Genomic DNA, 12,027 nt, shown 5'->3' with positions numbered 1-12,027 from the left:
ACGGACCAGTCCTGATAGATATAAACTCAAAAATTACCCGAAATAGGTTTTGGGCTGCTAGACCCTAAACAAACCTTTTTTTAATAAAAAATAAAAATAAAATTTCTATAATATTTGTTATAAATGAAATTAAAAATTATATTATTTTAAACAAAATACATTTGTAAGTACTATATTATCTTTTTTAAATATTATAATATATTTTTAAATACAACACATATCACAAGAACATGCATATAAACTTTGGCCTACAATACTCTCCCATATATATTTCTTGTTTTTGAAATGCATTTTCAAAAGAACAAGTAGATTACAAAATACAGCAAATATTTGTCACTGAAACACATTAAATTACTATTCAACAATATCATCCCAATACAGCACCAAAAAAAAAAAGTATATTTACATACATACATACACCACTGTGCAACCAACCAGCAAGAAAAGAAACTAAAAGAGAGGAAATCATCCTCAAATAAGCTTGATTTCTGAAATACAATGAACAACTTTAACCTATTTCTACATTTTTCACCTTCAACTCTATCTATCATACACCTATATAATCAAATTATTCAACACTATTTATCAAAGCATACAAAAAGCTTAATGAAAAATGTTGATGACAATACAAAAATCATAGTATCTAATGTTTTTACAAGCACCACAACTAGGCTTCTTCTTCTTCTTCACAATAGGAATTCATTTGCCAAATGAAACATAAATAGAGGTTTGAAACAGTTTTTTACTCCCTTGGTCGCGCAAGCCATAGAGAACTCAAGGCTCGTAGCCGGGAGAAATAATCGCTTATTGCAAGAAGAGCTCGAGCTGATTGTCTGGTTGTTAATATCCGAAGCATCTGTTGCAATGTTTGCTGCCGCAGATTATCAGCCTAGAATCATGAAGAAAAAAGAAAAGTGAATAAATATTATAAGTTGCAACGTATCGATGTCCAACACGTGTCAGACACTTGATATTTGATATGTTGACCACAGCCATTTGGAATAGACTGGTATAAGGCAGACAACTAATTACCTGGCGAAGAAAGCCCTCGAGAGTACCGAGCTTTCCCATGGCCATGGCCATTTGGCCCATGTAGTTAGCCACATTTCCAGAAGAACCCGAAGGGTTGGGCGAACCATTAGCCAAAGTCTCGGAAAGTGATTGCTGCAAAGCATCCATTCCTTGGGAGAGAGCATCTTCCGCCTGTTGAGATGATTGTTGCAAGTTGTAGATGCCCATTAATTGTTGCTCGGTTAAAGGCTCCAAATGACTTACAAGAAGCTGCAACAACAGAAATCCAGGTTTAGATCGGCATACAACAACAACAACAACAACAAACAGGTCTTATCCCACTAAGTGGAGTCGACTACATGGATCAATTTTCGTCATAATGTTCTATCCAGGACCATGTTTTTATCCAAATCGTTAATCTCATGATCATAATCAAAAGGATAGAATATATAAATGAGAAATTTCTCACCTTGAGAAGTTCGGATGACCGAAAGCCTCCAATCCACATGAAACACCTCTCAGCGGGAGTCTTCCACATTCCTGATAGAATGTGGAAAACATCAGCTTTTGCTGCAACACCTTTCAGCCTGTAGATATCTTCAAATTGAGTCATGAAATTGTCCACAATGGTACGGAGTTCAATATCCCCCGCATGAGAATTTATTGCAGCCCTTAGTTCATTGGTTTGCCTATTATGCTCTTCTAACCATCGTGCATATTCTGCATCAAACGCCATTGCGCCTGCATACCAAGATCGTTAACCCAATTCAGGTTCCAAAACACGGCACAAACCACAGATGCTGCCAACTGCTTTCAGCATATAGTTCGAGGCATAAGAAGATTAAATACCGTTTCCACTCATCGAATGAGTCTGCTCTCCCGTGCTTGAAATAAAAATCCCCTAGAAAATAATAATAACCAAATCATTACATAATATAGCAACATAAACCACATTAACAATAGCCACAAAGAAAGAGGGATTCAAATAGTTAAGCATCAAGGTTTTGAATGACATATAAAATAGCAAAACCGAACCTGCTGGCGTGCTCGCTGTAACTCTTGCTCCAATTGGGTCAGTTTCAGCCTACTGCTCTCTAATTGTTGCACATATGCCTGAATGAACGGAAAGAAGGATTTGAAAATTACTAACTAAATTGCACGCAGAAGAAACCGTTTAGTACAATTAACAGAAGGAAAAAAAAAGAGGCTTATACCTTTTTCCTCAGTCGGCTTTTTCTGGCAGCTTCACGATTTTGAGCTAGCCGTCTTAGCGTCTGAATGAAAGCAAAATTTAACATACAGTTTTTCAAAAGCTTATGATTCTGTGAATTTAACTACATTATATAACCTTTTGATCTGATTTATCTTTCGATCTCTCACTTGATTCTCCTCTTTCAGGCTGCAAAATAATAATGAAGAAAAATATTTTATTAGAGTTTGTAAAAAAACATGCTTTTGACTGTTTGGATATAAATTAAATTCGAGATTCAGAATAAACAGTTTTCTTAAGGTAAAGCAATCACCATTTGATTTTTGTCTTCTGTATCATCTGTTGAAGTATCAGGGCTTCCATCACCCATGTTGGACTCTCCCCAGTTCTCACGATGGCCGCCAGATGTTGAAGCCAAATTCGGCTGCGAGTCTTTTTGTTGTTGCAATGTCTGAGAACCAGCAATTGCAGCAGAGAGGTTTATATCCGAGTTTGCAATTGACTGTAACTTAATCGTAAGATGAGAGTGCAAAGTGCCGAAATTCGTTATGTTTTTTAAACCTATTTATTGATAATCGGAATACAATTTTACCTTACTTAGAGCACCAAATTGAATATCAGCACCTAAAGCTTGGCTATTTGCTTTCATTTGATTAAACACTGGATCTGAAAGATGATATTCAACTAAATCGGTTAATCGAGGATTTATAAGGTTCCATCGAGAGGGGGACAAAAGTTCACGGCCAAACAAAAAAGGGGGGTACAACGGTTAGTGATCAAAACGTGAGCAACATACTTCTGCTAAGATTCATGGCATCCTCGACACGAAATCCTAGAGATTGTTCAAGGGCTCCAAAATCAGAAATTCGAGAAGGATGAATATTAGTTCCTTCCATGCCCCTGAAAACCAAAAGCATGACAAAATGTTAAAAAATAATATACGCATATCCAATAATCTAAGCAAAATAGAAAATCGATGCAGCCAAGCCAATGATGAAATCCATGTTTTGAAGTTAAAAAGGGTCCAGCTTGGGATACTCAAGATCTAACATATCAAATGCGCAAGAAAGTATGAACATGAAAAGTAGTAGCAGTCTGTCTTCTAACAAAAGGTAAAGCCACAAAAAGAAAAGAGCTTATATGTAGAATAAGTAGTTTAATATGAAGCAAACGGGAGTTTTCATCTCTGCGTGTGTTTGGTTCTGTAGTGAAAAAAAAATGATTCCGTGTGAATTGATTATGTAAAATTGATTCCACTTAAAAGTGACTTGAAGGTAAAGTGATTTATGTTTGGAAAAGTGAGTTGAAAAGTAAATTTCAGTGTAAAAATCGCGTTCAGACTCAAGCTATAAATCCTAGCTTAAAGTATAGTCATTTCTAGAAAGCAAACATGTCAAAATCAACTATATGCATCCAAAATCAATTTTAAGTGCTCCAACCGTGAAACCAAACATACATGTACATGGTTTTAAACTTAGATCTACGACAGTGATTTGTGCCACCATAACATTAAAAGTCTCTCAAAAAATCGTTAGTAGTACTTGACCGCAATTCTCAGCAATACCAAGATGTGTGTTACTAGTTACTACCCAATTTAAAACCTTGTTCATCTATGCTCTAAAATTAGGAATTCTAACTAACAAACAAACAATAAGATTAAAACATGACACTCTTTTTATCATTTCCACCATTCAAACTTTCCTATGCAATATTACAATCAATAAAACCCTAACTTCAACAGCATAGCTCTCCTACAACATGCACAATTTCTACAACTTATATAGGAGATAAACTATGGTATAATATTATTGACTAAACACAGGGCAGTCTCTGACGGTGTGCAAGGCGCGCTACCGAACAAGGCCAAAATTTATCACGGTTAAGGCGTGATTAAATAGGGCCCCATAAACGTGGCTAAATAGGCTCTCTTGTTTTCGACTATACAAAACATCTAATCACATAAAAGAACATTCAACAAAAATTAGACCCCAAAAACCTATAGCAAGATCATCAATCAAGAGTAAGATAAACATAAAGTCCTCATAAAAATTTACATGGAATTAGGCGGCGGCAATGGAGGCGCGTAACTCGGCATCCCGTTGGCAATCTTGTTAGTATCCTCAGCAGCTCTTCCCCTACTGCCCATCAATAACCATCTTCTTATCTTATCTCTTCTCCACAAACCTTAAAATCCAGCTAGCCTTTGAATGAACCTTTTAACACAAAGCACGCAAATTTAGTCAAACCCACAACAGAATACACAAAATCACCACAAAAGCTAATAAATTCTGAACTAACCATAAGTTCAGGAAACACGAGTTAAGCCAAAACAGCAAAAAAAAATCCGTACAAACAATAGAAATAAAGGACAAAACTTTGAAACTAAAAATAAAAAAAAAAAAAAAAACTAATTTTGAAAAGAAAAAAAAGGCCCACCTTGTAAAAACAAAGCTAAACACCATGAAATTGAAAAAAAATAAGCTTTAAAAAGTTGATAAAGAAAAAGTGATTTTGATGAGAAGTATAAGAAAAAAAATGAAATTTTTGCAGGTTTAAGCAATACCCAGAAGAAGAAACAGGTGAGAAAATGGAAGTGCAAACCCTAAGCAAGTTGCAAGTTGAAGATAAATACCAAGAGTTATTGACTTTTTTGATCGAAAAGGAATAAAAAACAACTTTAATATTTTATTGTTAATGATGTTACACAGTACAATTTTGTCTCTGAAACTGGGAAAATTAAATTGAAATGATTTATTTATTTGATTGAGAATAATTCAAAAAAATTAATGTTTTTATGATTATTATTATTATTATTATTATAACCGCATATTCAAAGAGGAGCATCAAGTTGATCTTTTTGGTGTAATAATTATGTAATATTTTTATGAGTGGAGGAAGCGTGACGTTCACACCATTCCAATTTTCTGCACACGTCTTTTTCTTATGATACCTTTTTTATATATTTTTTATATCTGAATTTTTTTATTTTTTTAATTTAAAAAGTTGGCTCTTTTCATTTTTTAATTTCTGTTTTTTTTTAACTCAAATTTGAATTTCTGTTAATTTTACTGTTTTTTTGGTTATCATTTGTCTTTAATTATTCTAAGTGCATCTAACACTAACTTTCTAGTTGTTTACCACTCAAATTAATACATTGGGAACCATCATTTTATCTAGTCTAATCCTCTTGAATTAATCATTTTCATATTATTTAAAACTTAGATATAATTTTTTTAATATATATTTTAATGAAAATATAATAATATATTTAAATATTACTTAGAGCGTAAAAATAGAATAAAATTATATGTAAGAAGCAATTATATATTTATTATAATTTTATTGAAAAATAATAAAACTGACACTTAAAAAATTATATCTAAGTTTTCTCTTTAAATAAATTCAAATGGATGAGTCAAATAACTCTATTAGATGTTTTGCAATTCAACTTTTAGCTGTAATAAATTGTTTATATTTATAAATAAATAATTTTAAAATAATAATAATAATTGACTAAAATAAAATATATTATATTCTTTCTAGATATTTGTCATTAAATCTATTTTTTTAGAAATTGAGGAGAGAAGAGATAACTTGAGGTGTTTTGGTGTTATATTGAAATTGTAATTTTAAAAAGTCGAAGATTATATGGACAAATTGATTATTTAAAAGAAATTTAAAGATAAAGAACTAAAATAATATGGTCAAAGAAGGAGATATACATATTTCTTAAAGTTTGTTTATAAAGAAGAATGAAGGGAGTATTTTGTAGAAAAATGTAACATGTTTAAAAAAAATTAAAATAAAAGTGGTGTGGTGGTTGATGCTCTAAATTGTTATTTACATTGAGAGAATTTAATATTATTTGAAAATTGAGATCAATTATAATTTATATATAGTATTCACACTTCTCGCTCTAACAAAATGTGTTTTTAAAAAAGAAAATAGTGAAGGTCTTTTATAAAGACTAAAGTAAATAATACATATCGTATAATGCAATGAATTTAAGATTAGAATATAGGTGTCATCTGCAAGAATTGAACACGTGGGTGCTCAAGGGTTAGACCATTTAGCCTGTTAGCCTCAATATAGGGTTTATGTTCTGGTACACCAAAAAAATCATATATTGCGTGAGAATTAAAGTCAGTGGTAGTTTATATATAACACTCATAGTCCTCGATTCAATATGACACATTTTTCAAAGAATAAAATTATGAAGGTCTTCAACAAAGATCAAATCAAGCAGTACCCTATATAGTACCATTTGCAATAGACTTGAGGTTAGAACATAAATTATATCATATTTGTGGTTACATACTATTTTCATCACGAGCTTCATCATCACTATAGTTTATTTGGATTCTAAGAAATAACTTCAGTTCTCTCATTATGCTCACATTGAATTCTTCATGTTAGAACAAAAGGATTTTCAAGAAAGATGAGAAAGAAAAAGAAGATAGAAAACGAGAGAAACTGGATTGTGTAAAAGAAATATTATTGAGTGTATTGTTATTTACATCATACAATGTATTTATATAGGCAACTAAAGTCCAGACCCAAAAACATACAAAGTTAACAAATCTACAACTACAAGTTGTATTCGACTTTGTCAATACATTAAACTCTAAACAACTCACTTCGACTAGGTCGAACACACGTCAGTCGAGTCCAAACTTAAAATAATGAATTATTAGCTTCTAGCCCCCCCCCCCCCCCCCCCTCATTTAATTCATGCTTTCAAGGTTTCTCATCCCAATGTTTCTCTTCAACTCATAAAACCTGACTTTCTTCAAGGGCTTAGTGAGTATATAGCTAGTTATAGTTTTGTCCTGTAATGCTCAAGTTCAAGCTTTCCTTAATTCACTTGATCCCTAAGAAAATGATACATCATTTTTATGTGTTTACTCTGACCATGACACATAGGATGATTGGCTGGGTCAATAGTTGATTTGTTGTTGACAAACAACTTCATTTTCTCAGGTTCCTTGATCTTTGGCTCTTCTAGTAGCAACTCTATCCATGTTGCTTGACATGCTGCATACGATGCAACCACGTACTCAGCTTCACATGATGACAAAGTCACATGCTTTGCTTCCTTGAGCTCCAAGGGATTAGAGCACCTTCGATCATGAATATGTAGCATGCAATACTCTTTTTCCCGTCTTGATCTCCATTAAAATCTGAGTCAGTATAGCCATATACCTCTGCATATGTGCCAGTCTTCTTTTGTCTTGGCATCAACATACCATGATTAATCGTACCCTTTATGTATCTCAGCACCTTCTTCACTGTAATAAGATGACATTATTGGGGTTTCTCCATGAATCTTCTCAATAGTATGACACTTTGACATATATTTGGCTTGGTGTTATAGAGATACCTCAAAGATCTAATGATTTGTTTGTACAATGTTGCACTTACAAACTCATAATCTCTCTCCTTCTTCAACGTTGCTCCTATTTCTAATGGCGTGGCAACTGCATTACAGTTGCTCATCTTGAACCTTTTCAAGATATCTTCAGCATACTTCTTCGAGTGTAAGAACACATCTTGGCTTGTGTCTTTGATCTCCATCCCTAAGAAACATGACAAATTTCCTAGGTCGAACAATTCAAATTCCTACGTCAACTTCAACTTGACTCTTCTTATCACTGCTTCATCTAGGCTTGTGATCAACAAATCATCTACATATAGGCATATGATAATTCGACTGCCATTGTTTTCATCATTAACATATCCTCCATATTCAAAGACACACTTTGTGAAACCTGCTTTGATCAGAAAGCTATCTATTATCTTGTTCCAAGCCCTCGTGGCTTGCTTTAAGCCATATAAAGCCTTCCTCAATGTACACCTTCGACTCGTGCCTTTTGACTTCAAAATCTTGGTGGTTGACTGACATATACTTCCTCTTCCAAAGTCCATTCAGAAATGCTGACTTTACATCCAACTGATGTATCTTTCACCTTTTGTATGATGCAGTTGATACAAGAATTCTGATGGTTTCCAACCTTACCACAAGTGCACAAACTTCATCGAAATTAATACTAGGTGTTTGTAGAAAACCTCTCGTCACCAGTCTTGCCTTATGCTTGTAAATTTCACTGTTTGGCCTTTGTTTCAGCTTGTAGACCCACTTCACATCAAATGGCTTCTTGACTAAAATTTCTACAAGCTCTCAAATCTTGTTCTCCTCGGTTTACTTGAGTTCTTCTTGCATGGTTGCCAACCAATTCGACTCATTTATGGCTTGCTCTAAATTAATTGGTTCTGCTTCTACCATCATCATTGCCTTTTTTATTAAGTTACCATATGCATCGACTGCTTGATCTAGAAATTTGTTATATCCAATTAGGCTTGTCAAATTAGTTTTTGCTCTAGTCGATCTCCTAACATTATGCGCAATTGGGTCTTCATTTCGATTGGTTGCGACTTTAGTTTGTTGATCTTCTTCAAGAACAATTTTGATTGTATCTTGCTCTTATTGAACTGACCCTTGACTCCAATCCCACCGTTTGTTTTCATCCACTTATAAAATCTCGATTGGTTGCAAGTTTATCATCATTTGGTGAATACAGTTTGTATGCATTAGTCGAATGATAACCTATGAGCACCATAGCCTGACTTCATTCATCTAGTTTTTTCCTCAATTGTTCAAGTACATATCTGAAGCACTTTGATCCAAAGACTCTAAGATGACATGCATTTGGATTTTGTCCTGTCCAAGCCTCATAAGGTGTCTTATCGACCATATTCTTCATTAGACATGTGTTTTGAATGTATATTGTTGTCAAAGTTGTTTCACCCCAAAATCTCTTTGGCAATTCTTTAGCTTTCAACATAATCATAGTCATGTTCAATATACTTTGATTTCTCCTCTTAGCTATACCATTATGCTAAGGTGTATATGGTGCAATGACCTCATGCTCTATACCTTCGTCAGTGCAAAATCTTACAAATTCTTTAGAGGTGTATTCACCTCCACCATCAGTTCTCAGTTTCTTTAACTTGCATCCACTTTGTTTCTCGACATGTAATTTAAACTTCTTAAACTATGTGAATACGCCACTCTTCCTTTCAATAAGGTAAATCCACACATATCTAGTGAATTCATCTATGAAAGTTAGGAAATAGAAATTACCTTAATTTAACCTTACTTCAAAAGATCCACACACGTCAGAGTGAACAAGCTCCAACTTTTCTCTCGACTTCATAGGCAAGTCATGTTTGAATTCTTTCTTAGCCTGTTTTGATTTAGAACATTCCTCACACACTTGACTTGGTTCTTTCACTTGAGGTAAGTCATACATCATATTCTTCAGGTTGAGCATACCTTAGGTGTCAATACATGTGATGCATTGACATTAGTCAAAGCAAGAGACTGATGATCAACAATGTTTATCTCAATCTTGAAGGTTTTGTTATCTGTCAATGGTGCCTTTAGAATCATCATTCCTTCACCATTATACAATGCTTATCAAGTTGCTTGTCATTGAAGGTACATACAATACATCAGTAATGCTAACTCTTCGACCATTTCTTCTTACCACAACTATGTCTCCTATTCTCTCTGATGTAACATGCCTTCCATCTGTAAACTCGACCGTTTTCTTAACTGATTCATCTAACTTGGTAAACTAGTTTTTATTTCCACTCATGTGGTTGCTGCATCCTAAATTCATATGCCACATGTTGGTTTTCTCATTGTTCGACTGAGTATTTGACATGAATAACATATCGTTAGAGTCATTTTCTCTAGCATGTGCATATTGCACTTCGTCATTATCTTTTACTTTGATTCCTTCTTTCTTCGACAATATCGAGCATAATGACTAAATTCTTGACAGTTGTAACGATGCACCTCCTTGATGTCAACTTTTTTCCCCGAATACTTGTTGCGCGTGACTTTCTTAATTGAATCAGAGTGATTATTGGAATTCTTTCTTGACTTCTCATCATTAGCAAGATTCTTTCTCTACTTCGCCTTCTCTTTTCTAGATTTCTTGGTGAATATTGCTTGCATTTCATATTCAACCACTCTCTCCCTCTCTGAGTTCCTCTACTTCAGCCTTATCCTCTAGAGAATCCTGAAGTTCTTCTAACTTCATCATATCTATGTTCTTAGACTCTTCAATGGACACAACAATGTAATCAAATTTTGCAGTTAAAGACCTTAACACTTTCTCAATCTTCTATATATCGTTGTTTGATTCACCATTCGCCTTTATCTGATTTGTTAGCGATACCAGGCATGTAAAGAATTCTGAGATCGATTCATCTTCCTTCATCTGAGTCATCTCAAATTGCTTTCTCACCATTAACAACTTCACCTTTTTCAGTTTTCCATCTTCGTCGTATAAGTTATTTAACTTATAACATGCTCTTTTTATTGTTTCTTCTTTAATGATCTTCTCAAACACGTTAGAATCCTCACACTGGTGAATAAAGAACATAGTTTTTCCATCTTTCTTCCTTCGATCCTTGTGCATAACTTTCTAAACATCATCTGCATTCGCTTCCAATGTCGACGCTCCATCATTCATGATTTTAGGCGCATCTTGAAATCTGAAGATGTCTTTTATCTGCATAACCCACAATTCATAATTCTCTCCTTTGATGTTGTGTTTCAGTTTTCCATTACAAAATATCTATGAATTACGATTAGGCTCTGATACTAATTTGTTTGAACAAAAATGTTTTCAAGAAAGATGAGAAAGAATAATAAGAGATAAAACGAGAGAGAAACTAAATTGTGTATAAGAAATATTATTGAGTGTATTATTATTATTTATATTATGCAATACCTTTATATAGACAACTAAATCATGTGCCCAAAAACATATAAAGTGAACAAATCTAAAACTACAAGTTACACTTTGACATAACAACTACAAGCTATATTCGACTCTGCCGAATATAGTAAACTCTAAACAACTCACTCGACTAGGTCGAACACACCTCAGTCGAGGCCAAACTTGAAACAATGAATTATCAGCTTCCAACACTTCTTACATTAACTTAAAAAAATTCTTTGCAAAGCTTAATATTATAAGATTCAAATATAATATAATTCACATAGATTTTCACCATCAAACTTTCATTCTTATATTATTTTCTAATAAGGATTGTGTCCATTCAACCTCATATATCAACATTTATACCAATATTTGGGAGCTTGTTTCAGACAATAAAGTGATTTCTTTAATTTATTAACATGTTGAGGATATTTAATATCCTCTAAGTCAAATGGTTGTTTCACATAAACTACTTTAGTGATAAATCCATTTAAGAATGCATTTTTGACATACACGAAGAAAATCCATCATTACGTGTTCTTTAGATTAATTTTCATTTGTTTTAAGTACTTTTACTCTTAATCATTTATATTTTTTTTGTAGATTTAATAAAGATCTTAAAGAAATATGTAAAAGATATATATGTGCAAAAAAAATTCTAACCATACAAATTTTGTGGTGTTTTACTATAGAAGTTATCATTACAAGGATGAATAATACTTTGATACAAGAACCAGAAGAAAATAAGAAAAAAGAGCAAGGTTGACTATAATTTATGAAGAAAAAAAAACACAAAGTCCTTGGGAATATCGTGTAGTGCAGGACAGACTAGACATTATGTTTTAGCGATCACCGAGTAGACACATCATCAACATTGCAAAATAGTGGTCTGACATTAGGGTAGTGCAACACGATTTTACGAAAATATAACTCTTTCTATAAATTTTTAAACATGTTTAGTTGTTAGGGTTCACAATTTTATCATAGAGAATGCATATTTTACAGCATGGG

At 33.2% G+C, this 12,027-nt stretch overlaps 1 protein-coding gene across 7 annotated transcripts; it reads right to left on the bottom strand.

Annotated features, from left to right (window-relative positions):
• Positions 1–329: 329 nt before the first annotated feature.
• Positions 330–4,949, bottom strand: LOC127126433 (transcription factor TGA2.3). 7 transcript variants are annotated; one of them, XM_051055357.1, is made up of 12 exons: positions 4,785–4,949; positions 4,276–4,434; positions 3,018–3,121; positions 2,814–2,887; positions 2,535–2,723; positions 2,360–2,410; positions 2,226–2,285; positions 2,047–2,124; positions 1,861–1,912; positions 1,481–1,752; positions 1,033–1,281; positions 330–889 (listed from the first exon to the last, which is right to left on the bottom strand). In XM_051055357.1, exons 2-12 carry the CDS (start codon positions 4,365–4,367, stop codon positions 743–745), a joined length of 1,368 nt encoding a protein of 455 aa, XP_050911314.1. In that variant the 5' UTR covers positions 4,368–4,434; positions 4,785–4,949; the 3' UTR covers positions 330–742. The 7 variants fall into 7 exon arrangements, with proteins under 7 accessions (XP_050911314.1, XP_050911318.1, XP_050911317.1 ...); XM_051055361.1 differs by having other exon boundaries at positions 2,535–2,672; XM_051055360.1 differs by having other exon boundaries at positions 4,854–4,876.
• Between the last annotated feature and the right edge of the window lie 7,078 nt (positions 4,950–12,027).

This window comes from Lathyrus oleraceus, chromosome 3 (genome assembly GCF_024323335.1).
Source record: "Lathyrus oleraceus cultivar Zhongwan6 chromosome 3, CAAS_Psat_ZW6_1.0, whole genome shotgun sequence".
NCBI lineage: Eukaryota > Viridiplantae > Streptophyta > Magnoliopsida > Fabales > Fabaceae > Lathyrus > Lathyrus oleraceus.
The sequence above is the reverse complement of the archived record's forward strand: the minus strand, read 5'-3'. Positions and strand labels throughout refer to the sequence as shown.

Excerpts from the sequence above, each read along its gene's own strand:
- LOC127126433 (XM_051055357.1), bottom strand. The coding sequence starts at position 4,367 with ATGGGCAGTAGGGGAAGAGCTGCTGAGGATACTAACAAGATTGCCAAC. Across the intron at positions 1,913-2,046 it reads TACAGCGAGCACGCCAGCAG|GGGATTTTTATTTCAAGCAC; the intron begins GTTCGGTTTTGC and ends ATTATTTTCTAG. Across the intron at positions 890-1,032 it reads TCGAGGGCTTTCTTCGCCAG|GCTGATAATCTGCGGCAGCA; the intron begins GTAATTAGTTGT and ends TCATGATTCTAG.